The 27484-nt window shown below is 41.2% G+C and overlaps 1 protein-coding gene across 1 annotated transcript in view; it reads left to right on the top strand.

Annotated features, from left to right (window-relative positions):
• Positions 1–27006, top strand: part of AFF3 (ALF transcription elongation factor 3) — a gene marked incomplete at both ends in the record, with an annotated part of 326580 nt that extends 299574 nt beyond the window's left edge. The window contains 7 exons of the mRNA XM_080347050.1: positions 12934–12997; positions 16131–16267; positions 18262–18333; positions 20980–21073; positions 25132–25181; positions 25314–25528; positions 26885–27006. Of these exons, the coding sequence (XP_080203176.1) occupies positions 12934–12997; positions 16131–16267; positions 18262–18333; positions 20980–21073; positions 25132–25181; positions 25314–25528; positions 26885–27006 (754 nt within the window). The remainder of the gene's footprint in view (positions 1–12933; positions 12998–16130; positions 16268–18261; positions 18334–20979; positions 21074–25131; positions 25182–25313; positions 25529–26884) is intronic.
• Positions 27007–27484: the final 478 nt, after the last annotated feature.

The raw sequence follows: 27484 nt of genomic DNA, 5'->3' as shown, positions 1-27484 counted from the left end.
TTTCCCTCTTTCTCCTCTACCCTCCATGTAATTTTTTTTAATCTTCAAGTGCTTTTATTCAACAGTCTGCACTGAGGAAATTTGAAATTGTTTAGAAGTACTAGCTAACTCTTCATACCTCTTAGAATACTTTATCATCTATAATTTACTTGCAATTGTTCATTTTTTCTGCAGTTTATACATGTACATATGAGGCAGAAAGGTATCAGTGTGCCTGGTAGAAGTCAAAATTGTAGAACATGCTCATCTGTTTGGATTAGAAAAAAACACAGTCAGAAACTGCTACAACAGAACTATTGTGATATTTCCCTCAAGATGCTGACAAAAAAACTAGAGAGACTGGTTTGTTTTGTTTTTCCCCTAGAATACTGTCATAGAAAAACTGCTTTTTTCACTGTCTCTATAATCTAAGAGGCTTTTATCACTTGCTTTCTCCATTGGTGATACATGTGATTTCTGTGGCAGACATCTTCAATAAAACTGTTTCACCTTTTCAGAGGGAGATACAATAAAACTGTTTGTTTTTAGTGCTTTCCCTGTAGAATGTCCCCAAGCAACCTGTAGCCCATTAAAAAAAGGCAAGCTAAGAAACCAAATATGATAAAACACAGAATCAAATATGTCTTAATTTGCCCTTAAAAACTAGAAACAGCTAAATGGCTGTTGTGCCAACTAGAAGAGGGAGATTTTCATGTACTACAACTGTCGTCCACAACCTGTATCTAGGAAACACCAGAAGAATACCAGCTACACTAGATCTTGATTCTGAAATTACTGTGCAGAGAAGTTACTGAAATGTAGCAGATTAGACTGGCTGCAAATGTTAAATGTCAAGGAATTTGACTCACACGTTAGAAGGATCAAATTAAACATGGCAGTCAGTATCTTTCAGATTCATATAGCACCATAGCAGAGGATTTGAAAGAATGTAATACAGCAGTCTAAAATTATGTAGTAATCCTAATGGCCACATTTGTCTAAAATCATGCCTATGAAGTATTTGATCTCATAATCCATGAAGTTCTGAATTACTGTAATCCAGCCATGGCTTTAAAGTCTTCTTTTTAATCAGAATCTATAGTTTTTAAGAGACTAAATCCCTTATATTTGATTTAAAACAACAACTAATTTTTCTGACCAATCAGTCCCTTATTGCTTTATTTTCAATTTATTCTCTCCATATCATTGACAACAGCTGTCACTAGCAAGAAATTGGAACACAAGTAGGTCAATAAAAAGTATATCTTGCTTGGCAGAGTGTTGTGTACACATACATCGCAATATAAAAGTAAATATAGCCTTCAAAAGGCAGGCAAAATCCTACTTCCCCTGGTTTGCCATTGTTTACTGACTGCTTTAAATATGCTTCGAGGCACCCAGCATGCCACATGTATAAGTGACATCAATGCTGTTTCCAGTATTAATTCTTAACAAGATTTCCTAGATTTTTTGGCCAATTCTGACTATGAAGAGAAAAGTTTCAAGGCTACATAATAATGCTTCAAGCCAAATTGAGTCCTGCTGTAATTTCACTGAATGACAGAATTCCCAATAACTGCATTTAGGAACAAAGTCTGTTTTCCTTGAAGTGAGGAGCACAGACATGCTGTGTGTGCCTGAGGGCACAGTCCTACACGCTCCTCCCAATCCTGCATGTGTGGTATAAAAAGAGCAGAGCGTACCCAGCTACTCGGTTCTCCTTATGGCTAAACCAGAACTTGCTCCTCAGGATTATTTCTCACTTGTGTTGTGGGTTACCCTTTCAAACTTGGGGTGTGGGTATTTTCATTTACATTTATTATTCTTCTTTTTTCTGGCCTTGTAGGAGCAAGACAATACATCTTCAGCTTTTTTTTTAACTCTTATTTTTTGAATGTTTCTTTCCACCTTTATGAATTTAGGTGCTACACATACCCACCAGCTTTACCTTGTCCTAAGGACAGGCATATCCTGCTGTGAGATCTCATTCCTGTGGTTTTTTTGTCAGCCAGTAAACCATGTACCCAGAAAGTATTCAACCCGTCAAGGTGTTATGGATGGAACTCATAAAAAGCTCTAAAGATAATTTCTTGGTGCATCTCTTTTGTTTTGGCTTGAATCCCAAGTCTCTCATTTTCAGTCTCCTCATCTTTGTTTCTCTACTTCAGAGTGGAAAAGAAAAGGTGCTCTTGGGTTGTGACTCCCATACCATTATCTGGAAGCATAGATGAGGTTCTTAGGGACATGGATTAGAGGTGGACTTGACAGTCCCAGGTTAATGATTGGACTCCATGTTCTTAAAAGTCTTTTCCAACCAGAATGATTTTATGATTCTATAGAGTCATTTCACTTTGCATTGCTCCAAATACCTCAAGGACTCCTTGTCTTCTGGAGTATGTAGAAAAACTTTTGTAGTGCTGAGCACATCCTTAGTTGCACAGTTAAGGAAAAGAGCTTGGTTCCTCTTTCTTCTCATCCGCAATCTAAAAAATCACTGGTCAGATAGACCAACACCTACTACACTAAGTCCTTCACAAATTCATATGCTTGTTTTGGACTGCTCCCAGTTTCTTGGCTTTTGGGGGATGTCAAGACTTTATCTGACCATCCCATTCTTCCTCTCCTTCTTACCTGTGGCACTGAATTTTCTCATATGTACACTGCCCATGAGAAAATAACATTAAACTATTAGCAGACACTGCTTCCATTATTAGATAATTAAGCCACCTGTTCTCTGCAAGACCTCCTACCCCCTTTCTTTTTAGGGACACTTTCTGAGAGCTTGATCTGGTGGGAAATAAATGTTTTGTCAGCTCTAGCAAGAGGTTCTCACAGGGTAAAGAATTTATAGCCACCATTCCCTGTCATCAAATAAAAGATGGAGCTGTGGACCTCATTTGAGCTTACAGGCTACATCCATGCCCCTCCTCTGTTCCTATGGGTAAGTGGTCCAGCACTGCTTATGTTTATATAATTATATAGTTTATAGAAGTATAACTGTCTTCACTCCCCAAAACGAAGAACACTCACCGCTTCCTGAGAGCAGTCCCTGGCCTGTACTGTCTCCAGCTGTGCCCAAGCAGTCTGCGACCAAGTTTAAAACTATGCCAGGGAGAGTATTAGCAATTAAAAACCACAGGTGATCTACAGAGCTGGTACCCTGCCCTGCTTATTTCACTTGCACAGACATAGCCGAGGAATGGTTTTACTGACAGACTCCAATACAAAACAGCCTCTAATAATTTTGCCACTTAGGAAAGAGGATTTGTTTGCATCAATTTATTTTGGTTCACCTTTTTCTTACTCTATGTCTTGACTAGAAAACATCTTTAGTCCACAGTGAATCATAACAATGAGCAGGACAAAAGTCTTCTAATCGGGCTCAGAAAACTCTCCTCCAGGTCCCAGCAGCAGAGCTGAATCTTTCAGATAGGAGAGAACAGTCTCTCCCATCAGTCTCTCCCAGTCTTTCCTCACCTCTGTAACTGGTGAGCAATGAGCCTACAGCAGGTGATAAGCAACCTCCAAACCCTGTAGCTCTTTGGCTAACCTAGTTCTCGTACTGAATATAAGGAAGTCTCAGCTAACCTCCCATGGTGTTTATCATTCTCCCATACCTCTGGTTCTTGACAGAGCTTGTTTTCCTTCGGTAGAAAACATTGGTTTCTCCTCAAAGAACTAAACATCCATCCCAGTGTAACTCAGAGTTTGTCTTGTGCTGGATCACAGAGCAGTGTGGGTTTTCATCATCCTTAATGCCAGAATTCATAGGTGGTGTGTGTAAAAGATACTCTAATGCCTCTATTTGCAGCTTAATTCCTAGGTCAGCTTTGCTGTCCCTGTGGCAGTGGAAAATATCTTCACATACACTTGAAAAATGTGCTTGAAGTCCATTTTCCACCATATAATTACCCAGAAGCTTCGCTTTGGACTAGAAGACTCACTGTAATGACTCTAGGGCACAAAGGCTGTGATCCCACAAGGAAATAGATCTTTCAATACATAAAGGATATTTTTATATTCCAGTGATAACTAGCAAATGATCATAACCACTTTAGCCTCAAGAATCACAGGTCAACTGTTCAAACTCATGTTTAGTCTGGGAGTACCCTGTTCATCTTGACAACCAACAACGAGTCATGAAGCTGGAGAGAGAGGCTCTGATGACTTAATGCACATGAGGAATATACATTCTCAAAATCCTTATCAGATGCTTTCCTGGTCTTCTAGTGCTTTCTTATGTTTTCTTTCAAATCCTACGATTACTGAAGTTTCTTAGAAAGGCATTGCAGGACAGAGCCATGGACAGAGTCTTTGTTTCAGGATCACCTGCTCCTTTCAGTGTAGATTCCCCATGCATTGACTCAGGTTTCACATGTGCTGTCACTCAACACTTTCACCCACACCTTGGCTTCTCACTCCTCACAGCTGGGAACATCAGAGCTGGCTACCAGGTAGCCGCTCTCCCAGAAAGGTCTTTCTGCCTTTGTTTTTCACCTGCCTCTTGGGAATTCAGGTTGTGATTCTGTGGCATTTTAAACCAATAAAAATCTGCACTGCTATGGTCATGCCTTCTCTACTTCTGACTGTAAAGGCTTTCACCTTACCTTCAACAAAAATTAGTTGATTGCAGAGTATCTATTGAACATACAAGAAAAGAGGCAATCATAATGTATCTGCAAGGATGTAATGTTTTTCCCCTTCTGCTTTTAATACAGAAGCTCAAGTGTCTATTGTTAATAGTTCTGTCATTCCTCTCTCTTCACAGGTACACTTTGCCCTTGCGTGTTTTGTTCTAGGTATTGATTTCACATAGATACCATGGAAGTCATGAGTCTGGTTCATGCCCAGGAATTTGTAGTGGGTTTTGACTCTTTCTCTTGGTCTCCTATACTTAACTACATTGATGTAACTATAGACCGGGTAGCTATTGATCAGTCAGCCTCACCTCCATCCCTGGAAAGGTGGTGGAACAACTTATCCTTGGTGCCATGTCAAGGTATATTAAAGATAAGAGGGTCATTAGGGGCAGTCAACATGGCTTCACCAAGGGGAAGTCGTGCTTAACCAACCTCATTGCCTTTTATGAGGACATAACCAGGTGGATAGGTGATGGCAAAGCAGTGGATGTGGTCTATCTTGATTTCAGTAAAGCGTTCGACACAGTCTCCCACATCATCCTTACAGCTAAACTGAGGAAGTGTGGTCTGGAGGACTGGGTAGTGATGTGGACTGGGAACTGGCTGAAGGGAAGAAGCCAGAGAGTCATGGTCAATGGGACAGAGTCTAGTTGGAGGCCTGTATCTAGTGGAGTCCCTCAAGGGTCAGTATTGGGACCAGTACTGTTCAATATATTCATCAATGACTTGGATGAGGGAACAGAGTGCACTGTCAGCAAGTTTGCTGATGACACGAAGCTGGGAGGAGTGGCTGACACGCCAGAAGGCTGTGCTGCCATCCAGCGAGACGTGGACAGGCTGGAGAGTTGGGTGGGGAAAAATTTAATGAAATATAACAAGGGCAAGTGTAGAGTCCTGCATCTGGGCAGGAACAACCCCAGGTTCCAGTATAAGTTGGGGAGTGACCTGTTAGAGAGCAGTGTGGGGGAAAGGGACCTGGGGGTCCTGATGGACAGCAGGGTGACCATGAGCCAGCACTGTGCCCTTGTGGCCAGGAAGGCCAATGGCATCCTGGGGTGTATTAGAAAGGGGGTCGTTAGTAGGTCAAGAGAGGTTCTCCTTCCCCTCTACTTTGCCCTGGTGAGACCACATCTGGAACAGTGTCCAGTTCTGGGCCCTCAGTTCAAGAAGAACAGGGAACTGCTGGAGTGAGTCCAGTGCAGGCCAACAAAGATGATGAAGGAAGTGGAGCATCTCCCTTATGAGGAAAGGCTGAGGGAGCTGGGTCTCTTTAGCTTGGAGGAGACTGAGGGGTGACCTCATTAATGTTTACAGATATATAAAGGGTGAGTGTCACGAGGATGGAGCCAGGCTCTTCTTGATGACAATCAATGGTAGAACAAGGGGCAATGGGTACAAACTGGAACGCAGGAGGTTCCACTTAAGTATGAGAAGAAATGTCTTCCCAGTGAGGGTGACAGAACACTGGAACAGGCTGCCCAGGGGGGTTGTGGAGTCTCCTTCTCTGGAGACATTCAAAACCCACCTGGACACACTCCTGTGTAACCTCATCTAGGTCTTCCTGCTCCAGCAGGGGGGTTGGACTAGATGATCTTTCAAGGTCCCTTCCAATTGCTAACATTCTGTGATTCTGTGACATGGTTAGTCTGGGGGATTTTGCATTTAGCCAAAATAGGAATCCCCACTTATTTGATCTTTCTTCATTTAATTTAAATTAGGTGCCATGCTTTGATTTGATCTTCTGGTTTTTGCAACAGTAGCTCCATCTCTAGGTATCTGTACTATTCATCTAACCTAAGCTATTGACTTTGCTTTACTAAGCCCAACAAGATAGTAGTTGTTGTGTGATTGAGTAAATTTTTCTTACACTTGGCCTGACTTCAATCAGATCCTTTGTCCTTGTCTTTCTGAAATGCCTGTAGCGTTATCTTTTGGTCACAAATACCCTCTCTGCCCTCTCCACATATATTATATGCTCCTCTGCTGAACTCTACTGACCTGCTGGCTCTGCCATAGTGAGCATGACTCCCAAACCTAGGTATCCACCTTGTACAATGCCATGGGCTCTCCCCCACCTTGTATGCCACCATGTGTGCCATGCCCCAGACACAGCAGTACCACGTCCCATAAAATGGCATTTATTTTAAGTTATGGAATGGACAGGAGGCCATGATACTAAGAACACTATTTGTATAATAATACCTGCTCCCCAGCTTCACCTCTGTCCTTTGCCCCCAGGATGACCACCCTTATCTATAACGTGTCAGATGTGCTCCTGACATACATGCCAGTATGAAACAGAAAACAGGCAGAGCTGTATACACCTGCTTTTCACTTTATGAGGTTTTCTTGCTCTTACAGAATTTTCTTCTCTTTTGGGACTGAAAGTTAAGGGCCTGCTGGTACAGCTTTAAAACCTGGGCATAGGCTAACCCTGACTATGCCAGTTTGTTCTGATTTTCCCCTATGTCTGACTATAAAGTCACTTATTTCCCTGTTCTTCTTCCTTCCAGCACACTCATTTTTTTAGGGTCTAAATTACTGAAGTTGTGAAGCTGGTCCTATATTTAGAATTACGATTTAAGCTGCTTTTATTATGAGCAGTTGTTGTACACTGAGGAAGCACTAGTTTGTTCTTTTATAACACTTCAGCAGAATTATCTCTGAAGGGTATTAAAATATGCACTCGGCTACATTTATGATGTTTAATTGAACTTTTATTAGTTTTTTTAATGTATCCTCATAAAGCACCATACCACAGTAAGAAATAATGTACAAGTGATAGATTATGTAAATGAAGCAGAAAATGCTATAGTTTAGTATTTAGTTCGTATAAAATATAAAAATTAGATGAAAAATGTGATTTTGAATGCAGTTATAATTAAAATTGTATATTGGAGCCTAAGCTACACCATGCTCTGTAAATACCAGCGGTTGTGCTTAGTTCCAAGGAGATTATGTTGCAGTAGATGCTGATAAATTACTGTGTGAAGTAAGGCTTTTATTGATTCACTTTGCTTGATTCTATTTCCTTTTTTTATGGTGCGAGTTTACATTTTTGCAATTATCTGCTAAACTGAAGTAAATTAAATTCCGAGAAGGCAGCAAAAGACAAAGGTGGCAGAGATGCGCTTGTAATGGCGTGGAGCTAAATAGGATGAGAGGGTGAGAAACACATACACACACGCAAGCATTTCACCTGGGTAATGGTAACACCACTCTAAGGAGCTCAACAGCCTGGAAATTCTGAAGGCTGCTTGGGAAGGGGAGTAATTACCATGCCCGCAGCCATCTCGCCTCACGCTGGGTTCCCGCGCCAACATGACAAGCAATGGAAATACTGTCTTTCCTGCTGGTTTTCGACAAGCTCCTGGAGAAAGCGGTGGCGGGGCTAGCGAGAGAAATCCTGGACAGTAGCGGATTGTTTGATAGATTTTCTCCTGGACTCGGCCACAGCCGTGCCACTGAGGCTGCCCTTGTCAAAGTCATAAACAGCTTGAATGCCGTGGCTGAAAAGGAAGCCTGGCCTTGTTTGTACTATCAGATCTAGCCATGGGGGGGTTATTCTGTCAAAGGCGGGATTCTGTTGCAGTGCCTAGGTGACTGGCTAGTGTTGACTGAGAATGCGTTGAACTGGTTCCAGCGGTACTTGATTGCTTTCCCCAATCGACATAGCAGGGTAAATTCTCCTCGAGAGCAGCCAGTTTCACATAATGACACTTGATCCCAGGGAGAATTCACCAGCAGCCTGACTTAGTTGGCACTGGCACTTTACGGTCTTTCTCTTGCCTTTCAGAGAGATATACGAGATGTATTAGAGCAGTGTATTAGGACTCCTTTTTGGCTTTGTTGAAGAGGACTATATTTCTAAAAGTACCAACAATCAGATATTCAGAAATAAAATACTTTCTTGTGCAGTCAAGATTATTAATACAGATAAAACACTTATTTGTACCTGTTAATTTGAAGTCAGACTTCTTTTTTTTTTAAGAGGCCTGAATTTTGTTTGTAAATCTGAAGTGACAGTGCTGACACCAAAAGATACACACTGTTGTAAATAACTTAAGAGGAAAATCTGACTCAATTGTCTGCAAACCAGAAGTCTCTGAATAACTTTCCATGGGACTTCAGTTTACATTCATGACAAGTAACCGTTTTAGCCTAAGAAAGAGACCCCAGTGCTGCTTCTGCTATTCACATCCACTCCAGTTCAACCAGTAGCCAGGTACCAATTTAACCCTGTAGAAATTGTCCCTGTTTCCTGGCTCCTCAGGCTGTAGCAAGGCTGTGATCTGCAAAGGGACTGCAAACCTTAAATCAAAGACCTGAAAAGGAGTTCAGCCACAGATCTTTCCGAATCTTATCAGTGGGAAAAAAGATTTGCTTCTCCTCAAAATACCACTCAACAGTAGCATGTAGTATCTGAAGTTAGCATGCAATGAGATTACCTGCAGATTATCCAGTCTAAAAAGGTCAAGTTAGAGAGGAAATCTGGGCTAACCTTAAAGTTTGTAGCAGATAAGGGTTCTCAGTCACTGTAAAATCAGAATATGATGATTAACAATCTTTTGTAAACTTCAGAGGTACAAAATGTGCAGTATGCAAAAGAGTGATCCTGAGTAATTAATTTATTCATCATCTTTCTCATGCATCTTCATATGTCCGTGAGCTGAGGTGACCTGTTATCTTCAAGGAGTCTATAGAAGAGGGGTTTATTTCTGTTGTTGGGGCGAGGGAGGGGGCTTTGTTTGGTTCGTTGGTTTTTACTTCATAATAATTTCAACTAGCATACTGGATTTGAAAAGACAAGTGGTGTCATGTCCAGTAAGAACCTAGACAAAGCTGAATATGACATCTTTCTCATTAAGGAAAAAAAGAAAATATAAAAGCAGGCACATCCTTATTTTGTTATTAAAATGATATAAGAAATGCACACGATGTACATAAACATACACTAAATCTATCGGACATTTCAGCTTTCCATTTTCACCCAACATACACATTAGTAATCCGAATAGAAAGTTTGTCAACACATAGTGATAAACTGAAAAGTAGTATTTCATAGATAGCATAAAGAGATCAGAATTTGGCTTGGCATGTTTATTAACACTGTTGAAGAAGCTGTGTTTAAGAAACTAGAAGAAAACATACCCTATCCATTTTTTCCCAATAAATCTTAATTTCTGTTGGTATCCCCTAATTTATGAATCAGCCTAGTCTTTTTCCTATGGAAATGCCTAAACATTCACAAGGACAATATATATGCTTTGCTTTAAAATGGTCTCTTAATAATTTCTTTTATATATTTTTTGCATTGTGGTTAACCGCCCCACAGCAGGGCCCTCAAACCAAGCTTCTTGGTTCAGTAACGTTCCTGCCTCTTGCTAATACCCTCATTGCTAATCATAACTCGGGAGAATAAATCCTGTTACAAGTGGAAAACCATTTTACAATTAACTTATTTATAAGCAGACCATAATTACATTGTGTTATCTCACTTTGTTTTTACAGCCTCTTACCATGCTTCAAAGAAGCAAATTATACACATAGCGCTGGGTGATACATGTTTGCGTCTGTTGCAAAGGACATATTTTAGTGACCTGAGTTTGAAAGGTTCACGTAAAGGTTCATCACTTTGATTGTTTCAGAGAAATGAGACCACTGTTTTGTTAATTTGCTCTGCTTTGCTTTGCTTTTTGTCACTTCATGGTTAAGCATCTTACCTAGGTCATTGCACAAGAGACAAGACTGATTCAATTTTTTTTTAAGAATTCTTCCAATGTTTCTGAAAACATAGTTATTTTTTTTCATCAAGCTATCACTCTTTCCATGTCTAATATTTCATAATTGACCAAGGCCACAGCCACATGCTTTGTATTATTAAGATAATGTTAGCATCTTGCTGGGCATAGGAAGTATTTGCAAATGTGGTAGGTTATGAGATACAGGGACACAAACTGGTCTTTAGTCCCTGTTCTGACTTGCTGGCTAGAGTAAGCTGGGGAAAATTCCACTGTGAGAGAGAATAATATTTTAAAGAAAATTGGGCAAAGGAACTGGTTTTCTTCATATCAACAATCTTTTTAGGGCAGAAGTAATTCAAAATTATGTGGACTTCAAATTTTATCTCCATCTAGCAATATTCAGCCTTACTTTTCTTCAAAATGAGGTTCACTAGCCTTCCACGATGCAACTAAATGTCCTTGAATCTGTGTGCACATAGGTAGAAGGAAACGGACTAAGTAAACGCACTGCCAAAAAGCCTTATGATCTCAAGGGAGTATATTTGGTTGTTGTCTTTTGTCAAGAAGCTCCCTCTTGCTCCCACTGATCTCAATTATGGATCTGAGCATGTTCTTACTGCTTTCAGCAAACATGTTTTACTCATCCATCCCATTGACTTCAGGTTTTAGACCTGCATCTTCTCTAACTCGCATAAAACATTGGTTGTTTCTTTTAAATAAGTGTGCTGAGAAATCTCAATTACAAAAATCTAGTTAGGATTGTGTACTGGTTCGGACTGAGATAATTTTCTTCATAGTAGCTAGTATGGTGCTGTGGTTTGGATTTGTGACCAAAACAGTGTTTGTAACACAGGGATGCTTCAGCTACTGCTGAGCAGGGCTTGCACAGCATCAAGGTCTTTTCTGTTCCTCACACCACCCCACCAGCGGGGACGCTGGGGGTGCACAAGAAGCTGGGAGGTGACACAGCTGGGACAGCTGGCCCCTCTGGACTCCAACTGACCAGAAGGATGTTCCAGATCATATGATGTCATGCTCAGCAATTAAAGCTGAGGGAAGAAGGATAAAGGAGGAGGTGTTTGGAGTGATGGCATTTGTCTTCCCAAGTGTGATGGGGCCTGGCTTTCCTGGAGATGGCCGATCACCTGCCTGCCCGTGGGAAGCAATGCTTCCTTATTTTGCTTTGCTTTACCTATTAGTGTGTTTTTATCTCAAGCCATGAGTTTTCTCACTTTTATCCTTCCAGTTCTCTCCCCTTTAGCTTATCTGCCCACGGGGGTTAACCTATAACAGATTGCTAAGTAGCAATAATACCATGTCATTTACAAACCAAGCATTTAAAAGCATGAATGGTAAAAACATCAGAATTTACACTGACTACTCAGGAATATCTCAGATTTGTTCAACAAGGACAGAGATGACACTCCAGCCAATACTTAGGAAATTATTTTGCAAGTCAAATGTCCTTTTCTGAGAGAGCTAAGGACATGGCAGTAACCACAGTATGAGCTGAGAAGAAGAAGGACAAACGTATTTTAGCTGAGTGGAGGAAAAAGGTGGCCATCTCCCACATATATGAGACTGTAAGAATCTGCAGGCTCAGGAAATGTGAAGACTCTTATGAGAGGTAACAATGGCAGATGCAAGGTTATGGCCTGAAATGACACGGCAAATGACTATTCTTCACAGTGACCAAAAAAGGTGCAATAGGTAGAGCTTGTGGGAGGAGAGGAAGAAATTTGCTTCAGCCATGAGGAGCTCACTGAGGTGGTGACCAGACATTGCCAAGAAGACATCAGTTTGCGTTTTCAGTTTGAATGGAAGTGGCTGTCTGGATCAGAAATGGACTTGTGAATTAAGATAGCAGTTGAATTTCTGCCCTGCAGTCAGTAGGTCAGACAGGTTAAGGAAGGGATGGAGTCTCTGAGGTCTGTTTGAGGAGAAATCAATGGAGAAGTTGTCACGAGGAATGCCAGCGGAATTGCAGCACACGGCCCAGCACTGAGTCAGAGATGAACTCCAGGCAGGAAAAGTAAACAGCACTCTCAGCATGCTTGCAGATAAGAGAGAGAAGGGGGGGTGAGATGGTAGTTGTAGAGACAAGCAGGTTCAATGTGTGTTTTCAAAGTGGAGAGATTAAACACACACTTGTTTTGAGAGGGGGGAGAAGCCAAGGCAAATAACAACAACGTGCAGAAAGGAGTAGAAAAAGAGGTAAGCAAGCACCAGGGAGAGGAGAAGACGGAATAACCTGTTCTGCTTAACACTTGCATCCGTTTTGCAGATCAAAACTGCACTAATTTGGGAAGCAGTTTATATAATCCATAAAAATACATTTTATTAGATTTTTTTCCTGCTTTGAATCACTGACTTCTAAAGAATGAGAACAGCCATAAATGCTATTGTCTCCACAGGCAGCAATTTGGAAAGAGAAGATGCACGGTTACATGATAAGTGTATTTTCTTCATAAAAAATGTTTGCAAATCAGGTTTAAAAGAAGGGAAAAATAACTTGAAAATATTCTGCACCTCGGAAAATAATAAAATGTCTTCTTATTTTCCCCTGGTAGGCCACGCAATGCAGATTACTTTATGCAGGAAGCTAAACGGAAGAAGCATAAAGCAGATGCAATGGTGAGAACATTTTCTTTCCAGTTATGTTGCTCCAAATTATTTTTGTAATGCAGTTTCTTCATCAGTGCAGTATTGCTGGGGTAATTATAAAATCTATTATAAGGATGGCTAGGCTTGTTAAATTAAGAAATGTTTATATAATCAAATGTTCATAGCCCAATAAACTATGACTTAACAAATAATGACTTACTGAGATAAAGGCCTGGATAAATAAAAATTTCCATTTATTCCTTTGCTTTAATTAGTAACTATAGTAATGGAAGCTGTGTAAGGGATAAACATACCTATCTTTTCATTTTAACTAGCTGGCTAGGTCCTATAATTGTATCCCCAAATTTGGTCTAGTGGCTGAGTTATTTGTACTTTTTTAAAGAGCTTTGGCTCTTCAGTGCCAAAAGAATTCCAGTTTCATAGCAGACCTCTTCTAACGTCATCAGAAGCACACAGGGAATCTGCATAACACTAGAGGAACACCTCACACACAAAGGCTGTTGCAACAAATTATAGACCTTGCTTTGACCTGTCTAAAAATGTAACCAGTAAGGAAGGGGAATCTGAAGTTGTATAGAGCACTAAAGAGATGCTTGTCTTTTCAAACAAATCATAGAATCATGGAATCATATAATAGCTTGGGTTGGAAGGGACCTTCAAAGGTCCCCTAGTCCAACCCCCCTGCAATGAGCAGGGACATCACCAACTAGATCAGGTTGCTCAGAGCCCTGTCCAGCCTGGCCTGGAATGTCTCCAGGGATGGGGCATCTCCCACCTCTCTGGGCAACCTGGGCCAGTGTTTCACCACCCTCATTGTGAAAAATTTCTTCCTCACGTCTGGCCTGAATCTCCCCTCCTTTAGTTTAAAACCATCACCCCTTGTCCTATCACAATAGGCCCTGCTAAAAAGTCTGTCCCCATCTTTCTTATAGGCCCCTTTTAAGTACTGAAAGGCCGCAATGAGGTCTCCCTGGAGCCTTCTCCAGGCTAAACAACCCCAACTCTCTCAGCCTGACCTCATAGCAGAGCTGTTTCAGCCTTCTGTTCATTTTTGTGGCCTCCTCTGGACCCTCTGCAACAGGTCCATGTCTTTCCTGTACTGAGTGCTAAATGGGTGCGACGATGTACACAGTGCTCCAAGAGAGCTCTGCTTAGCCGTCTCTCAGCTTTCTCCAAGGCTATTTGTTCAGCACTATGAATAAGCTAGCACACCCTTGAAAACAGTGGGCTTCTGGAATGACAGATGCAATGTATGGGGTGGGACCCTGCATTAATAGGGCTGTCTTGCAGGTGGGAGTAGCTGCAGCCCTGCCTTGCTCTGTCACACAGACATTTTGTTGTTCCCTCAGCAGGAAGAAGAAAGATAGCTTAGAGCTTCTGTTTCTTCACCTCTTCTTCTCAGCTGTACAGAATGCAAAAAGGCCAAGGAAGCAGAAGCAGGCCCTTAATTTAGGACACAAACACCAAGTTTTACACTCTACCTGAGTTTATTAACACAAATTTCCATGGTTTATTCAGTTCCATATTACTCTAAAGTGAGTCTTAAATCAGAAAATATTGTGGAGAAGTACAAAACGTGCATTTTAGTGTGTTGCTTTAAACAGAGTGGAAAAAATCACTTAATATGCAAAGGAAATTCTTAGCCCAAAGAGAAATGTTTTTATGGTAGACTCCCAGAAACAGGAGGTGCAAGCATTATTCTCTGCTCTGCCGCAAGTTTCCTACATGAGAGTCACTTAGGCAGAGTTTAAACAGCCTCTCATCAGTGTTATGTGATTGAAATATCCTTCACATTTAGCTTCTATACACAGTGAACTGGCACCTTACACCTTGTGAATCACTCTTTGCAGGTACGTCCTCTCCCTCATTGACTCTGTAGGGATCCTGGAGGAATTGCCATATTGCCAAAGTGCCCCCATGCACTTTGAATCACCTTGCTGGGCTCGATACCTGCTACTTTGGCACTGCAATACCTAACATAGGCACTTACCGACTGAGCAGCCTGAAAATTACTCTAAGTCTCTCTGCTCCTTAGTCCCCCATCTGTGAAATTGGGATAATAGCACTTTCACTCACACAAGAGCGTCAGGGAGAGAAATACAGTAAAAAGTTTGTGAAGTTCTCCAGTATGATCACAATGGGAGTCATATAAGAACCTAAAATAGATTGAAGCCAGTGTGCCATTCCAAAGTTACTATTTAAAATCTTTAGCCCTTGGAAAAGAATAAGGTCCATTAACCTTTCACTGTGTGCATCAGATTTCAACCAAATGCATCTTGTCCATTAATGGGCTTTATGTACCGCAGGAGTTCTGACTGAAGGAAAGAGAAATCAGAGGTGTTAGTATGATTCACCTCCATCCACATCAAAAATGAAATTCTGAGAGCAGATAAGTGGTATGTAAGTGTACACATACGAAAATTATGTGCACATTTGCATATACACCATTGTTGAGGACATACATGTACGTGTGTCTGTCTAAGTTTACAAATACACACACACAGAGTCAAAAAAGTATTGAAATAGGAGAAGAAATGGGTCAAGGAAGAAGGATGAGAGAGAACAGCACTGTCTGAAAGAGGAGGAGGATACAGAAAGCAAATTCCTGACAAGAGGAGAGGATGGTCAAGCAGGGCTGAAAATAACAGGGCTAAAGAAGATATGAGAACAGAGATGAGCCTTTGGATAAGAAAGTTATTATTATTTCTCATTCTCTTAGTTCACAATAATCATTGTCGTTCTTTGCTGAGTGATGAAAAACTATGTTTGCAAATACATGTGAAACCCTTTTTAATGAAAGCTGAAACAAAAGGCCTGATGAGTTTGTGAAATTTCCAGCAATGTGGATGAGCTTTGAAAAAGATCTGTCAGGAATGTCATGGACAGAGTTGATTCTTCTTTGGATACAAGAGTGTGGACCAAATAATGTTTTGTAGCCTTTTTCAGCTCTACATTCTGTATCTTAAAATTTTCACTGAGGCACAGGGTTTGATGTGTTTTAGCTTTCTCTTAGGAAAATTTGTGAATCTGAAGATATACCAACTTGTGTCAAGTTTGCAATTTATGTTGAGAAAATCCCATAAAATGTAAGCATAACTTGATGATTACACTATTTCTCTCTGTCCTTATTTTTTCCCTCTAGGTGGAAAAGTTTGGAAAGGCACTGAATTATGCAGAAGCAGCGCTATCGTTTATTGAGTGTGGAAATGCAATGGAACAAGGCCCAATGGAATCTAAATCCCCTTATACAATGTATTCAGAAACAGTTGAACTCATCAGGTAGGAAGGGAGGAGATGACCTCAGGGGTTACTCTGTTTATGCAAACATGCTCATCTACATTATCACATAATTCCCTAGATACAGTAGAAGGGGAGAAGTGAGGTCCTCCCAAGTGCGTAGTCAGTCATATGTAATATGTATGTATTATCGGTGATTTCTATCAAAATTAAATTTGGGAACTGCATAGAATGAAAAAAACAAAAAAGCTTGTAATATTTTTCATATTACTCAAGTTGCAAGTTACTTCAAGAGTTTCATGGTATAGGTTCTGTGCCACTCAAAAGGGAAAAATAATAATACATAATGCCAAAACATTCTCATGGAGTGGTAGTTTGCAAAATGTTGCAATGTGTTTAAGACTGCAGTTTAATGGTTACCTGAAAGAAGATGTGAACAGTGACAGGCAAATGGAGACTCAAGGTCCCTTTGCTGTGCATGGTCCTGCTGTAGCCACTGGAGTCCAGCTCACACTGCAGCAGACCCTTACATTTAGTCACCTTTATGGCTCTCTGAACAGGATAACCTAAAATTCAATCCCCATGAAGGAAGTTTCTCTCTTAAGTCGTTTGCTCCTTTATAGTTGGTACCAATAGTTAACATTATCAACAGTGTTGACAGAGAACACAAAGGTCCAAATCATCCCAGCAGCTGAGTGAGTCTCCTTACAAGAGAGCAAGACCAGCCACGCTAGCAGGGAAAGCTGTGTTCTCAGTGACCATGGCATCATTTCTCAGGGCAAGCCAACCGCACAGCTCAGGACTAAGTTTGTAGGAAATGAAACATTTTAATCTTTAATCATATTCATAATGGAGCAAAGCTTCTAAAACAATTGCATTCTTTTGAGCGTCGTGTTGATGCAATGATTTTCTTGCGTGTTAACAATTCCGTTGGCATTTTATTCCACTTAGGGCTGTCTTCTCATGCATTTCAGTGGACTGAGGACAGCTTTTGAACTGGAAGGTTATTAAACAAAATCAAATATTTTTTTTTTTCCGTAAGAAAATAGTACATCCCATCTCTGAAATTCTCCCCTTCTTTTTTTTTCAAAAGGCAGAAAGCTCTTTCTTTGTCTGCTCTGTCTTTTCTCATGAGAGTAAATATGTGGTCCTAGCTCTGGAAATGAATTTTGCTTGCAGATCCATAGCTTTCAATAATGTGTGTAGCTCTGGTTGTATTGTAGTGTGAATTGCTGTTGATCTCACTTGCTGCAGCTCAGAAAAATAAGTGCTTTGCTAGGTATTCCTGTTGAAACAAAATGTTCATACCAAATCTTTGTCCAGGTATTGAGATTAAAGTTTGAAAGCAAAGATAAGGAAAAAATACAAGAAGCTAATTATGGGGAACTGGTATTTTTCTGGAAGCAAGCCCAGAAGTGCTGTGTGTTGTCCTAACCTTGTCCATTGTTCAGGTATTAAGCTGGAAGCCGATATTTCCAGAAGCTAATTCGTGATTGCATAGCACATACACTCCTGAAACAGCAGTGCTACCTCTGTGGATGTTTAATATTTATAGAATTTGAATGTAATGTCACACGAGCAAAAATAGCTCTGAGCCACATGTTCCCCCTCCGCTGTGCTCTGCTCAGAGGAGCAAATCTGGGTAGACACACTCAGAAACTGGCAGAGCGAGGGCAGCAGCAGCTTCGAGGCAGGCTGTCTGCCTTCAAACGCTGGGAAAACCTTTCTGCATGAACTCTGTGTAACTGGGTCTCCACAGCAGCAGCAGATGTTATTTCAGTAGGACAGCATCACCTCACCAGCTAGGCTGCCCTCTGGACTGACAAGGGAGTTACTGCTGTTTCAAGAGTGCAGGGAGGCACTGCTAATGGCAAAATAGCTCCAAAACACAACCAGAGAAAGCACCTCTATGTCTGGTGATTTGAGCAAGTATATATAAGGGGGCAGATCAAATTACGTTGGCCGGCTTATCTCTCTGATCAGTAATATAAAGCTGTTTCAGGTAACTCACACTGGCTTTTTTCCTTTTGCTGAAGGTATGCAGTGAGACTAAAAACCCACTCAGGCCCCAACGCCACGCCAGAAGACAAACAGCTGGCAGCATTATGGTTAGTAGATCAAGATTTCCTCAAAAGGCTTCTTTTCTGCAGTGAGCCAGTTCTTGGAAGTCAGATGCTGGTGCAGTCAGATAGGATTTTGTTGTCTATTGAAATTAAGAGAATACTTTTTGCTCCGGGAAGGTCCAGCCCTTGTATCACTGTACCAGGTCTGCATTCTGTCTCTGTGAATAAGCAATTCATACTTATTGACTGTGACAGGTCAGCTACGGTGCGTCAGCGTAATTAATTTTTAAGTGCCTGATGGTTTGTTGTTTTTATGAGTGATGTACTTTTGTACCGATAGCTTGGTAATTTCTTTTGTGGCTGACATTTTAGGCTCAATAATCATAAATTATATTTACATTATATGAAGGGAGATACGCTGATGGTGATAATTAAGCCTCTTGGATTACCTTCTAAATTGAGGTTTCTAGATATATATGCACGCATCTTACATTCTATAGGGTGGATGCTGATGCTAGTAAAATACCAAAATGTTATTAAAATCAGATTTTAATTTAATATCTATGTAGTTGATACATAAAATACCTATTACATGGTCACTGATTCTCAGTAAGTGGACATTTACAATCAGCAAGTGTGTTTTTAACATCTATTAACCATCTGTTAAAAATCCAAATTAAATGCATCTTTAGCCTCCACAAATAAGGAGTCCAAATGGATCATTTGTATTTTATATATATATATATATATATATTCGGAGATGTGATTTATTTTTAAAATGCCCTTTCTTTGTCACCGGCTTGCTGTGCCATCAGGAGGAGCACAGAATGCATTCGTGGCAATTGCTTTAAAAATGCTTAGGTGGGAAAACGACTGAAGAATGGTTAAAAAAAAAGCAAGCCATATTACATGAAGGGTTGCTCAGAACTGCCGGAGCGCTTCAGTGTGTGCGGAGCCACATCCCAATTCACGGAGCCGCTGCATCTGTTTCAGCAGAAAGGTCAGAGCGAGGGAAAACAGCCGGTGCCTTCTCTGGGCGATGAATAGCGATCCTAACTCACCGTCTGCCAGCCAGCAGATGCGCTGACACCATTTGCATATGCGCTGTACCTGTGAAGGTGACAGAGGGAGAGTTATGGTGGCTTCGAGGCCACCGCGTCCCCCGGCTGCTCCCAGCGCCCGCCCGGCCGACTGCCAGGCAGCGCCCGCCTCCCTTTCTCCTGAGGAGACACTGCCCTCCAGCGGCACCAAGTGAGAAGTTCCACCTCTGCTTTCAGGGCAGGAGGCAAAGCAGCTGAGAAACCCTGCCTGGGATATTTTTTTTCAAGAGCGATTGGTTTATCCGAGGGGGGTTGCTGAGGTTTGAGCACCTCCTGGGAGCGGGGAGATCACAGAATCATAGAATAGTTTGGGTTGGAAGGGACCTTCAAACACCATCTAGTCCAACCCCTCCAATGAGCAGGGACATCTGCAACCAGATCAGGTTGCTCAAAGCACCATCTAGCCTGGCCTGGAATGTCTCCAGGGATGGGGCATCTTCCACCTCTCTGGGCAACCTGGGCCAGTGTTGCACCACCCTCAGTGTAAAAAATTTCTTCCTCATGTCTGATCCGAATCTCCTCTCCTTTAGTTTAAAACCATCACCCCTTGTCCTTTGAAGGGATAGGGAGTACTCTGTGCTTCTGTTCCTTCTGGTGCTTTAGGCTGGCTCAAAGACTAAAGACTGCTTTTAAAAATAAGGCCACTGCTGCCAAAGGACAAGCATAACACCATTTTTTTTGCTTCTGAAACTGTATTACCATGGGACAATCCCACACTTGCTGATCAAAAATGTTGCTGGGAAGAGGTGGTGGTGATTCTTGATTCACAAAATAGACCAGTACACCTAAAGCCAGTAGAAAATAAAAGAGTTTGTGTGTCCTGAATGCTGATTATCAGTTATTGTGATGTATAATTATAGTTAATGGCTATTACTCTTATTTAATTACATAGCATTAAAGGTGTGTGGCACTCTGCAGACTAACGAGGAGCATGGGGGCAGACAGCTCCAGTACAGCATGTTAAGGTTTTCAGCCCACTACTGGTTTCCTCTGGAGAACAAATCAGGCAGGTGGCCTAGGAATAACCTCCAGGCTCCAACACAGTCTCTGTTCTGGCTTCCCACAAAGGACCTCAGCCAGTGACATCTGGGCAGGCCCAAGGTTTCCCTGTTTCCCAGCTATCTCCAGCTGCTGGAAGAGGCCACCGGGTGTACACAAAATACACCCATTATATCTTTTGTTCATTATAGAGGCTCCAGGCTGTTAGATATCCCAAAAGGCTGCCTTTGCATTTATGACAAGAAATACAAATACATACATTGGGTTCCACTCCTGTAATGACCTTTTCTTGGGATAGGTCTTTGGCTAAATCTGCAGACTTTAAATCAGAGTCAAGACCTGGGGACCCAACCCTGCACACCCTTCTGAGTATGGTTTGTTTGGTACCTCACTGGTAGCGTTTGTCAGTGTGACCTGGTCTTGCTCATGAATCCATGGCAAAGTGTGAAGTACTGTAAACAAAAGGTGATAAAAACCTTAAGCAAGGTGCTGTCAGCCTTCCACTCTGTGTTAGTTTGAGAATTTTAAGATAATTAATTGGGATTTCTGTTCAGGGGACATGCTTTACCTTCTGCTCTCTGTTTTGTTCTAGTTACCGCTGCCTGGCCCTTCTCTACTGGAGGATGTTCCGACTCAAGAGAGACCACGCAGTCAAGTATTCAAAAGCGCTTATTGAGTATTTCAAGGTGCATTCTTTATGACATGTTTTTAGATCAGTGTGTCGTTATAGGAAATACAGCATCTTACTAAAACAGTAGCTGTGCTTGGCTTAGTTCTTCCCCAGTGAAGCCAGTAGAGTTTTACCGTAGAGTCCCATAGCAACACCTGATGTCTAGTCAGTTCTGTTGTCTTCACAATGGCCCTTTTTGCAAAATACACACCATGTCCCCTGATGAAGGATGAGAAATTTATTGCACTAACAAATAAGTATTTTCAGCTTATTCTTGGTCAGTTTTCTAGTGCTATCCAGCTCTGTTGTGAATAGGTTTTGCAGATTTTGTTCTAAGAATCCCCTCCAGGATTACACCTCCCACTGGACTACCTGTGAGTTGAAGACTGATCTAGATCAGTCCTCAGCTGCAGGGCTTCCACGTAGCAGCACCAGTAGGTAGGACAGGGCACTGGGACATGTTCTTACCCCAGGAACAGATAAATAGCCCATGCTGACTTCAGTGGGAGTTGTACCAAAGCATCGGAGGGCAATCAAACCACCTGCCATGTACTTGCCACAGCATTGCTGGCTTCCCCTTCCTGCTACTGCTTCTGTTTTCCACTGCCTGTCAGGTTCAAACCTTGATTGTTTTGAATAAGACAGGAAGTCATTAAAAGTATTTTAATGTATTTTATCTGACTGGCAACATTTCTATGGGAAGTATCTCAGGAGCGAAACCTTTCAGGTGGAGCTCATCTAGCAGTCAATCCATCCAGTATTTCATTTCCAAACACAAAACTACCCTTTATCTTTCTAATTAAAAAAAGAAATAGTATGTACATTCAGGCACATATGTACAAGCTTTAAAACAAACTCTTTTGGGGGACCTGAACAGCCATTTGTCTTTGAACACAGGGTTCATCTGTTGGTGTTTTTTTGCAGAAGCAGGTATCTTGAAATGAAAAATATCCATCCTTTGACATTTTGTTAATAAGAAAAAATCCAAATACAAGCAGGAATGCTCATGACCAGATTCTGAACACACGAAGACAGTGAAGGAAATTGACAGATCCGTTATTGTCAAACTGAAATTGAAGTCACTGTAATTGCTTCTAAAAATTTAGCAATATATAATTCAACATATTATGTTTCTCTAACAATGACCTAATTTGAAGGGAAAGAAATATGTGCTTATTACAGCACTTTATTTTTCTTTACCAGTTCAGAGAATACCCGCATTAAGAACAGGACGGTCAGGCTCTCAACCATGTAAAATGTCTCCTACTAGCAGACAGAAACTGTTTCACAGCAAACATAAAATGGACTTACATTCTGCTATCGCAAAGATGAGCTTGTTTTTTTGCAGAGCTCCTGGTGATATAATGATAGCGTAGTTTCACATTAGACAGTATTCTCACCTTTGAGAGTAAAAATGGAAAAAAATCCATTTGCTATAATTTTCAGTGGAAAACAAGCCAATTCTCCACTCATTTAATATTTGGTATCTGAAAGCTTTCAAAACCAAGTGACATAAAATGCTGACTGCATTAAGAACTTCCACATACATTATCAATCAAAGAAAGATTTTTAAACCTTGTCATACACATTTGCAGGGAATATTAAACACACTTTTCTTTTAGAAAGTAAAGATATTATTTAAATATCCCTTTAAGTATTAAAAAAAAAAAAATGAATGCAGCACAGAGACAAAAAGAAGCCACAGATATTCAGGGGCCGGACACATTTGAGAGCAGAAAGAAACCAGGAGAATGGGTAGCAGTAAGCACAGTGGGATAAGAGTTGGGCCCTCACAACATTACAATCTTTTTAGAATCCTTATCCCCACCTTTCTGGTGCAGAACTGAAAGGAGTAATATACCTAAAACACGACAAAAAACGTGCAGGAAGTTATAAAGTAGGACAGAGGCTAGTTAAATTTACAGCACAAGTATCCTTAACTCCAATTTTTGTATTTTCCTGCCTCCAGCTCTGTAAGTAAATAACATGTGCTCAGTTTCCATTACACTAGAAAGACGAAGGTCAGTAGTTCTGAGACCAGAAAATAAAAGAGATCAGAAAATAAAATTTAAAAAAAAAAAAAAAAGCAACTATTCTGTAAGAGGAGCAAATGACAAGGATTCTCAGGTTGTTTCTATTTAGGATGGTAAATGTGAAACTTTCTTTTTTATCCTTTCACACCTTAACCCTTCCTGGGGAAAAAACAAACAAACAAACAAACACAAAAAAGCCCCACACCACTACCACCAACACCATTGATTGAAGGAAGCGCACCCATCCAAACCTTATTTTTCACACCACTTACCAGGGACATAGAAGGCCCAGTGTCACAATGCAGGAAGAATTACAGGGCACACACAGCACTGATGTGATCGCTGCTAAAATACAGCCAGTGTTGGTGTGCACGTGAGAGATGTGGGAACACAAGAGGCAGTTCAGAGGACACAGCAAAACTTGAAAACAAACTTTTTGAAGACAGGCTCAGGAGATGTGTCCAGTTTACTGAAGAACAGTTTAAGAGAGGATAGGATCATTACGTATACGGAAACAGCCGATAATACTCCATGGCATGCAGTACTGCTGGAGCTGGACCAACAAAACCTCCAAGCTAGCACTGAAGTTAAGAAAATTAATTCTTGAAACCCTGAAACAGAATGTTTTCCTAACACAGGATGCAGGACAACAAGGAGGATAAATAGTGTTTTAGTATTTCTCTGTGACTAGCTATCCTTTTTGCAAAATCAAATATAATAAATTTAAAAAGTAATTTAGCTTCTGGTAGAAGCTCCGTGATTGGTGGAAAACAGAAATTGCCGACTGAGTGTCCTGGCGGATTACCTCTGGCCTTGAAATCCGTGAAGCTCTGAAGCCCCTAGTTGGTCATTTTTCCTTCTGAAGCCATGGGAGATCGTGAATTTTTGTACTGCTGTTAATACTTGTAACTCCTGCAGCTTGCAACACCTGCAACCTTCCATTTAAATAATATCTGTAAACAGACTGTAGGCTGCAGGACTTCTTTTGGTTTCCCATGGTTGTCAAGAAGGGAGGGTCGTACCCCAGCACACAATTAACTGGATGTATGGTTCCAGGGGAGGGTGCGAGGAGGTCACTTTCCTCTGAAAAATTAGAAATTAGAAACTGGTTTTAGACGTCTGTTTTTTACATCCTTCTTTCTCACTGGCTCAAGATTAAGTCAGTCACAGCATTTGGGAGAGGGGAGGAGTTTTTCCACAGGTTAAATGGGCAGGAGCCTCCCAGTAAATTCCCACCAGCTCTTCTAGATTAACTACTAGAATAATTTTAGCTATTCAGTTCCCATTATTGTGGAATTTTTCCTGCTCTGTAAACATAGCCCTTGTACAAGGTACCTCTCTTCAAGCAATTAAGTTATTTAGCCTAAGCACGGTACACCAATGAGAGTCTTAATGACTGCAGAGGTACAAGAGATCATGCTATATAAGCTAATGTCCCCTTCTGGGGGGTCTGGGTCACCCTTCAGCTAGAAGAACCACTAGTCTACAAGGGCAGCCTTTCCAGCCCAGTGAATGCTGCCATATTCAGACCAAGGGTAAGAGCCACAAGAGGAGCAATCATGAAAGAGATTCTTGAGCCTGGTGGCTAAAACACCCACCTGAGCTGAGGGAGCCTCAGATTCACACCCCTGTGATCAGCCAGGCTGAGTAGACTTGCACAGTCTCATAGATCCTGGGACAATGACATTTGTCTTCTCTCTATCACAAGAAATTCTGTGTTAAACCTCAAAAAGAGTCTTGGCAGCACTTTCTTCTGAACTTCCAGGGTTTCTGTGCAAAGGTTCAGTTTCAGCTGACATGTTTTCCTAACCACCCCCCATCCTAGGGTGTTTAATAGACTGTGATTTGATTTTGTGCTGCAGAACTGCTTCATCACAACACCAAGCTAGGCTGAGTGGGTTTATTGCATCACGAGACTTGGAATACTTCTATCTGCACAACTTTTTTCTTTACTTTTTTTTTACTTTCATACTGTTTACATTTCTTAATTTCATACTCTTAGACAAATTATATACATTGTGAATTATTTTTTTCTTTACAGAATTCATCAAAAGCTGCTCAGAACCCATCTCCTTGGGGTGCCAGTGGAAAGTAAGTCATGCAGAAACTTACATCATCTTGGGAGTCAGAAATTATGTCTTCCTACCTGAAGTATGATCTGATATTCTCATGATTTTTAATCCCAACACCCTTTCAAGTAACTGTATTAACATCTGTTTCCAGGAGCACAGGAACTCCATCACCCATGTCCCCTAGCCCTTCTCCAGTAAGTTCTGTAGGATCCCAAGGGAGCACAGGGGCCCCTTCCCCATCTCCTATCATCAGCATCCCGCAGCGCATTCATCAGATGGCTGCCAACCATGTCAGCATCACCAACAGCATCCTACACAGCTATGACTACTGGGAGATGGCTGACAACCTGGCCAAGGAAAACAGAGGTGAGTGATGCAAGGTAGTTGACTGTTCTAGAAGACTAACACATGGTTTCAATCAGGAAAACAGCTATTTTGATAGGAAACCTGTCTGCAGAGGTAACTTTTTCTTCAGTCTGCTTCTGGTCAGTTCCAAAACAGCCCTTAAAGGAAATTTTGATGGCTGTCATGCTCAGAAGTATCTAATTTTTTTCTTTATTTGGCTGGTCAGGACTGGTGATAGACAGGTCACAGACATAGCTGTGAGTAGCATTCACTGCCGTCTATGTCATTCTAGAGAGAAAGGTTTGTGGGAGGCAAGGCAGCTTCCCGGCCCCCCAAAGTCATGGAGCTGGATGGGCTGTGTTCATCCAGACCACAGCAAACAGCAGAAGCACTCTTCCCTTCTGCAGAAGGAATTAAAAACCCCGGGCCCTCCCCACATCCAAGCTGACACACATGGGAATGAGGTGCCTCGCTCCCTGTTGAGGGCAAACTTCTTTCAGCTGAAATGGTTTCCATGAGCAAGTGCCACAGCATCTAACTTGATGATATAGTGTTCCTTGGTTTTCAGGCTAATTTACATATTTAAGGCAAGGGCATGGGCAGGATTCAAATCAAAATAAGGGTATCTAAGTGTAGGTGTGTATATATACGAGTTGGGGGACTAATCTCCAATTGCAGTTGATGGAGCTTTGTTCTATACAAACAGCAGCATTCAGAGAGCTGTTCAGCTCACCCTGAAGGAGAGACAGGGGTACAATTCAGTTGCCTTACCATAGCTGCCAAATGCTATTTGAGGTATCTTTACCTACACTGCCATTCCGGAAATCTCCTGTACATCCTGTGTTAGATCTGCCACGTATCATGCCAGGCTATATGTATCAACTGACTGAGAGCATCTCAAATGGGCACTATATGCCTCTAAGTAGGCAACAGAATTAAGTCCCTAGTGGCTAGTTAGCCAAATTACTCTTCAGGCTGTCTTGGCCATGTTGTACAGGCCTCTATTTTTCTGTCATGGTAGCTTAAATATCTAGCATATATATAGGTAGACACTTGTATAGACTTTGATTTAGTTGTCCTTAATCTCAAAATAAATCTTGCCCAGCATGTGTTTGCTTTATGAAGACTCAATGGAAATTAATGAAAAGCAAAGCCAAAGAACTCACTGTTTTGTTCTTTAAAAAGAAAATTGTTGTGCATCAGCCTGTAACATCATGAACCACAAGGCTTTAAAATTAATCTCAGCAGCACTAAACTTTCATTCCCATGAAATGTTCAGCCTGACTCAATTTGCAAGAGAATAAAATCTATTAAAGGGTGACAAGTAGCAAATACAGCTTCACTGTTCTGATGCTGAATCTATTCTTTTCCCTGTAGATTTTTTTAATGACCTGGATGCATTGATGGGACCTATCACCTTGCACAGCAGTATGGAGCATTTAGTTCAGTACACTCAACAAGGACTTCACTGGGTGCGGAGTAGCGCTCACTTGTCATAATGACTGTGTGCCACTCAGACGGACAGTATACCTTTCATGGATAATTCAGTTATTCTGGACACTGTGCTACAGAAATAGTCAGCCACAGCATTGATCCAAACAAAGGTGAATATTTCTTCAATATTGAGCAAAATTTTTCTGACCGTAGACATGTATATGTGCATATGTACAATATACAATGATGTCTCTTCAGAATGAATTGTTCTGTACCACTCTCCAAACATTTTCATACACTAGAAATACTAGAAAGAACTGATCCTAATGCACAAAACATACCTTTTCTATTCTTGTGCTGAAAAACTCAGAAACCAAAATCTCATGGGTTGATTGAACCAAGTGCAATAAGCACAGATCCCTATTCAGGAAAGCTCTCAATAGATTCTTAATGTTAAGCTTGTACTGAGATCCCGTTGACTTCAGCAGAGCTTGAGCACATACACAAGGGCTTTCCTGAACTGGAATGAACGAGAGCAGACCA

The sequence above is a fragment of the Nesoenas mayeri genome (assembly GCF_963082525.1).
Source record: "Nesoenas mayeri genome assembly, chromosome: 1".
NCBI classification, from domain to species: Eukaryota; Metazoa; Chordata; class Aves; order Columbiformes; family Columbidae; genus Nesoenas; species Nesoenas mayeri.
Note: the sequence above shows the minus strand (reverse complement) of the source record. Positions and strands in the feature narration are given on the sequence as shown.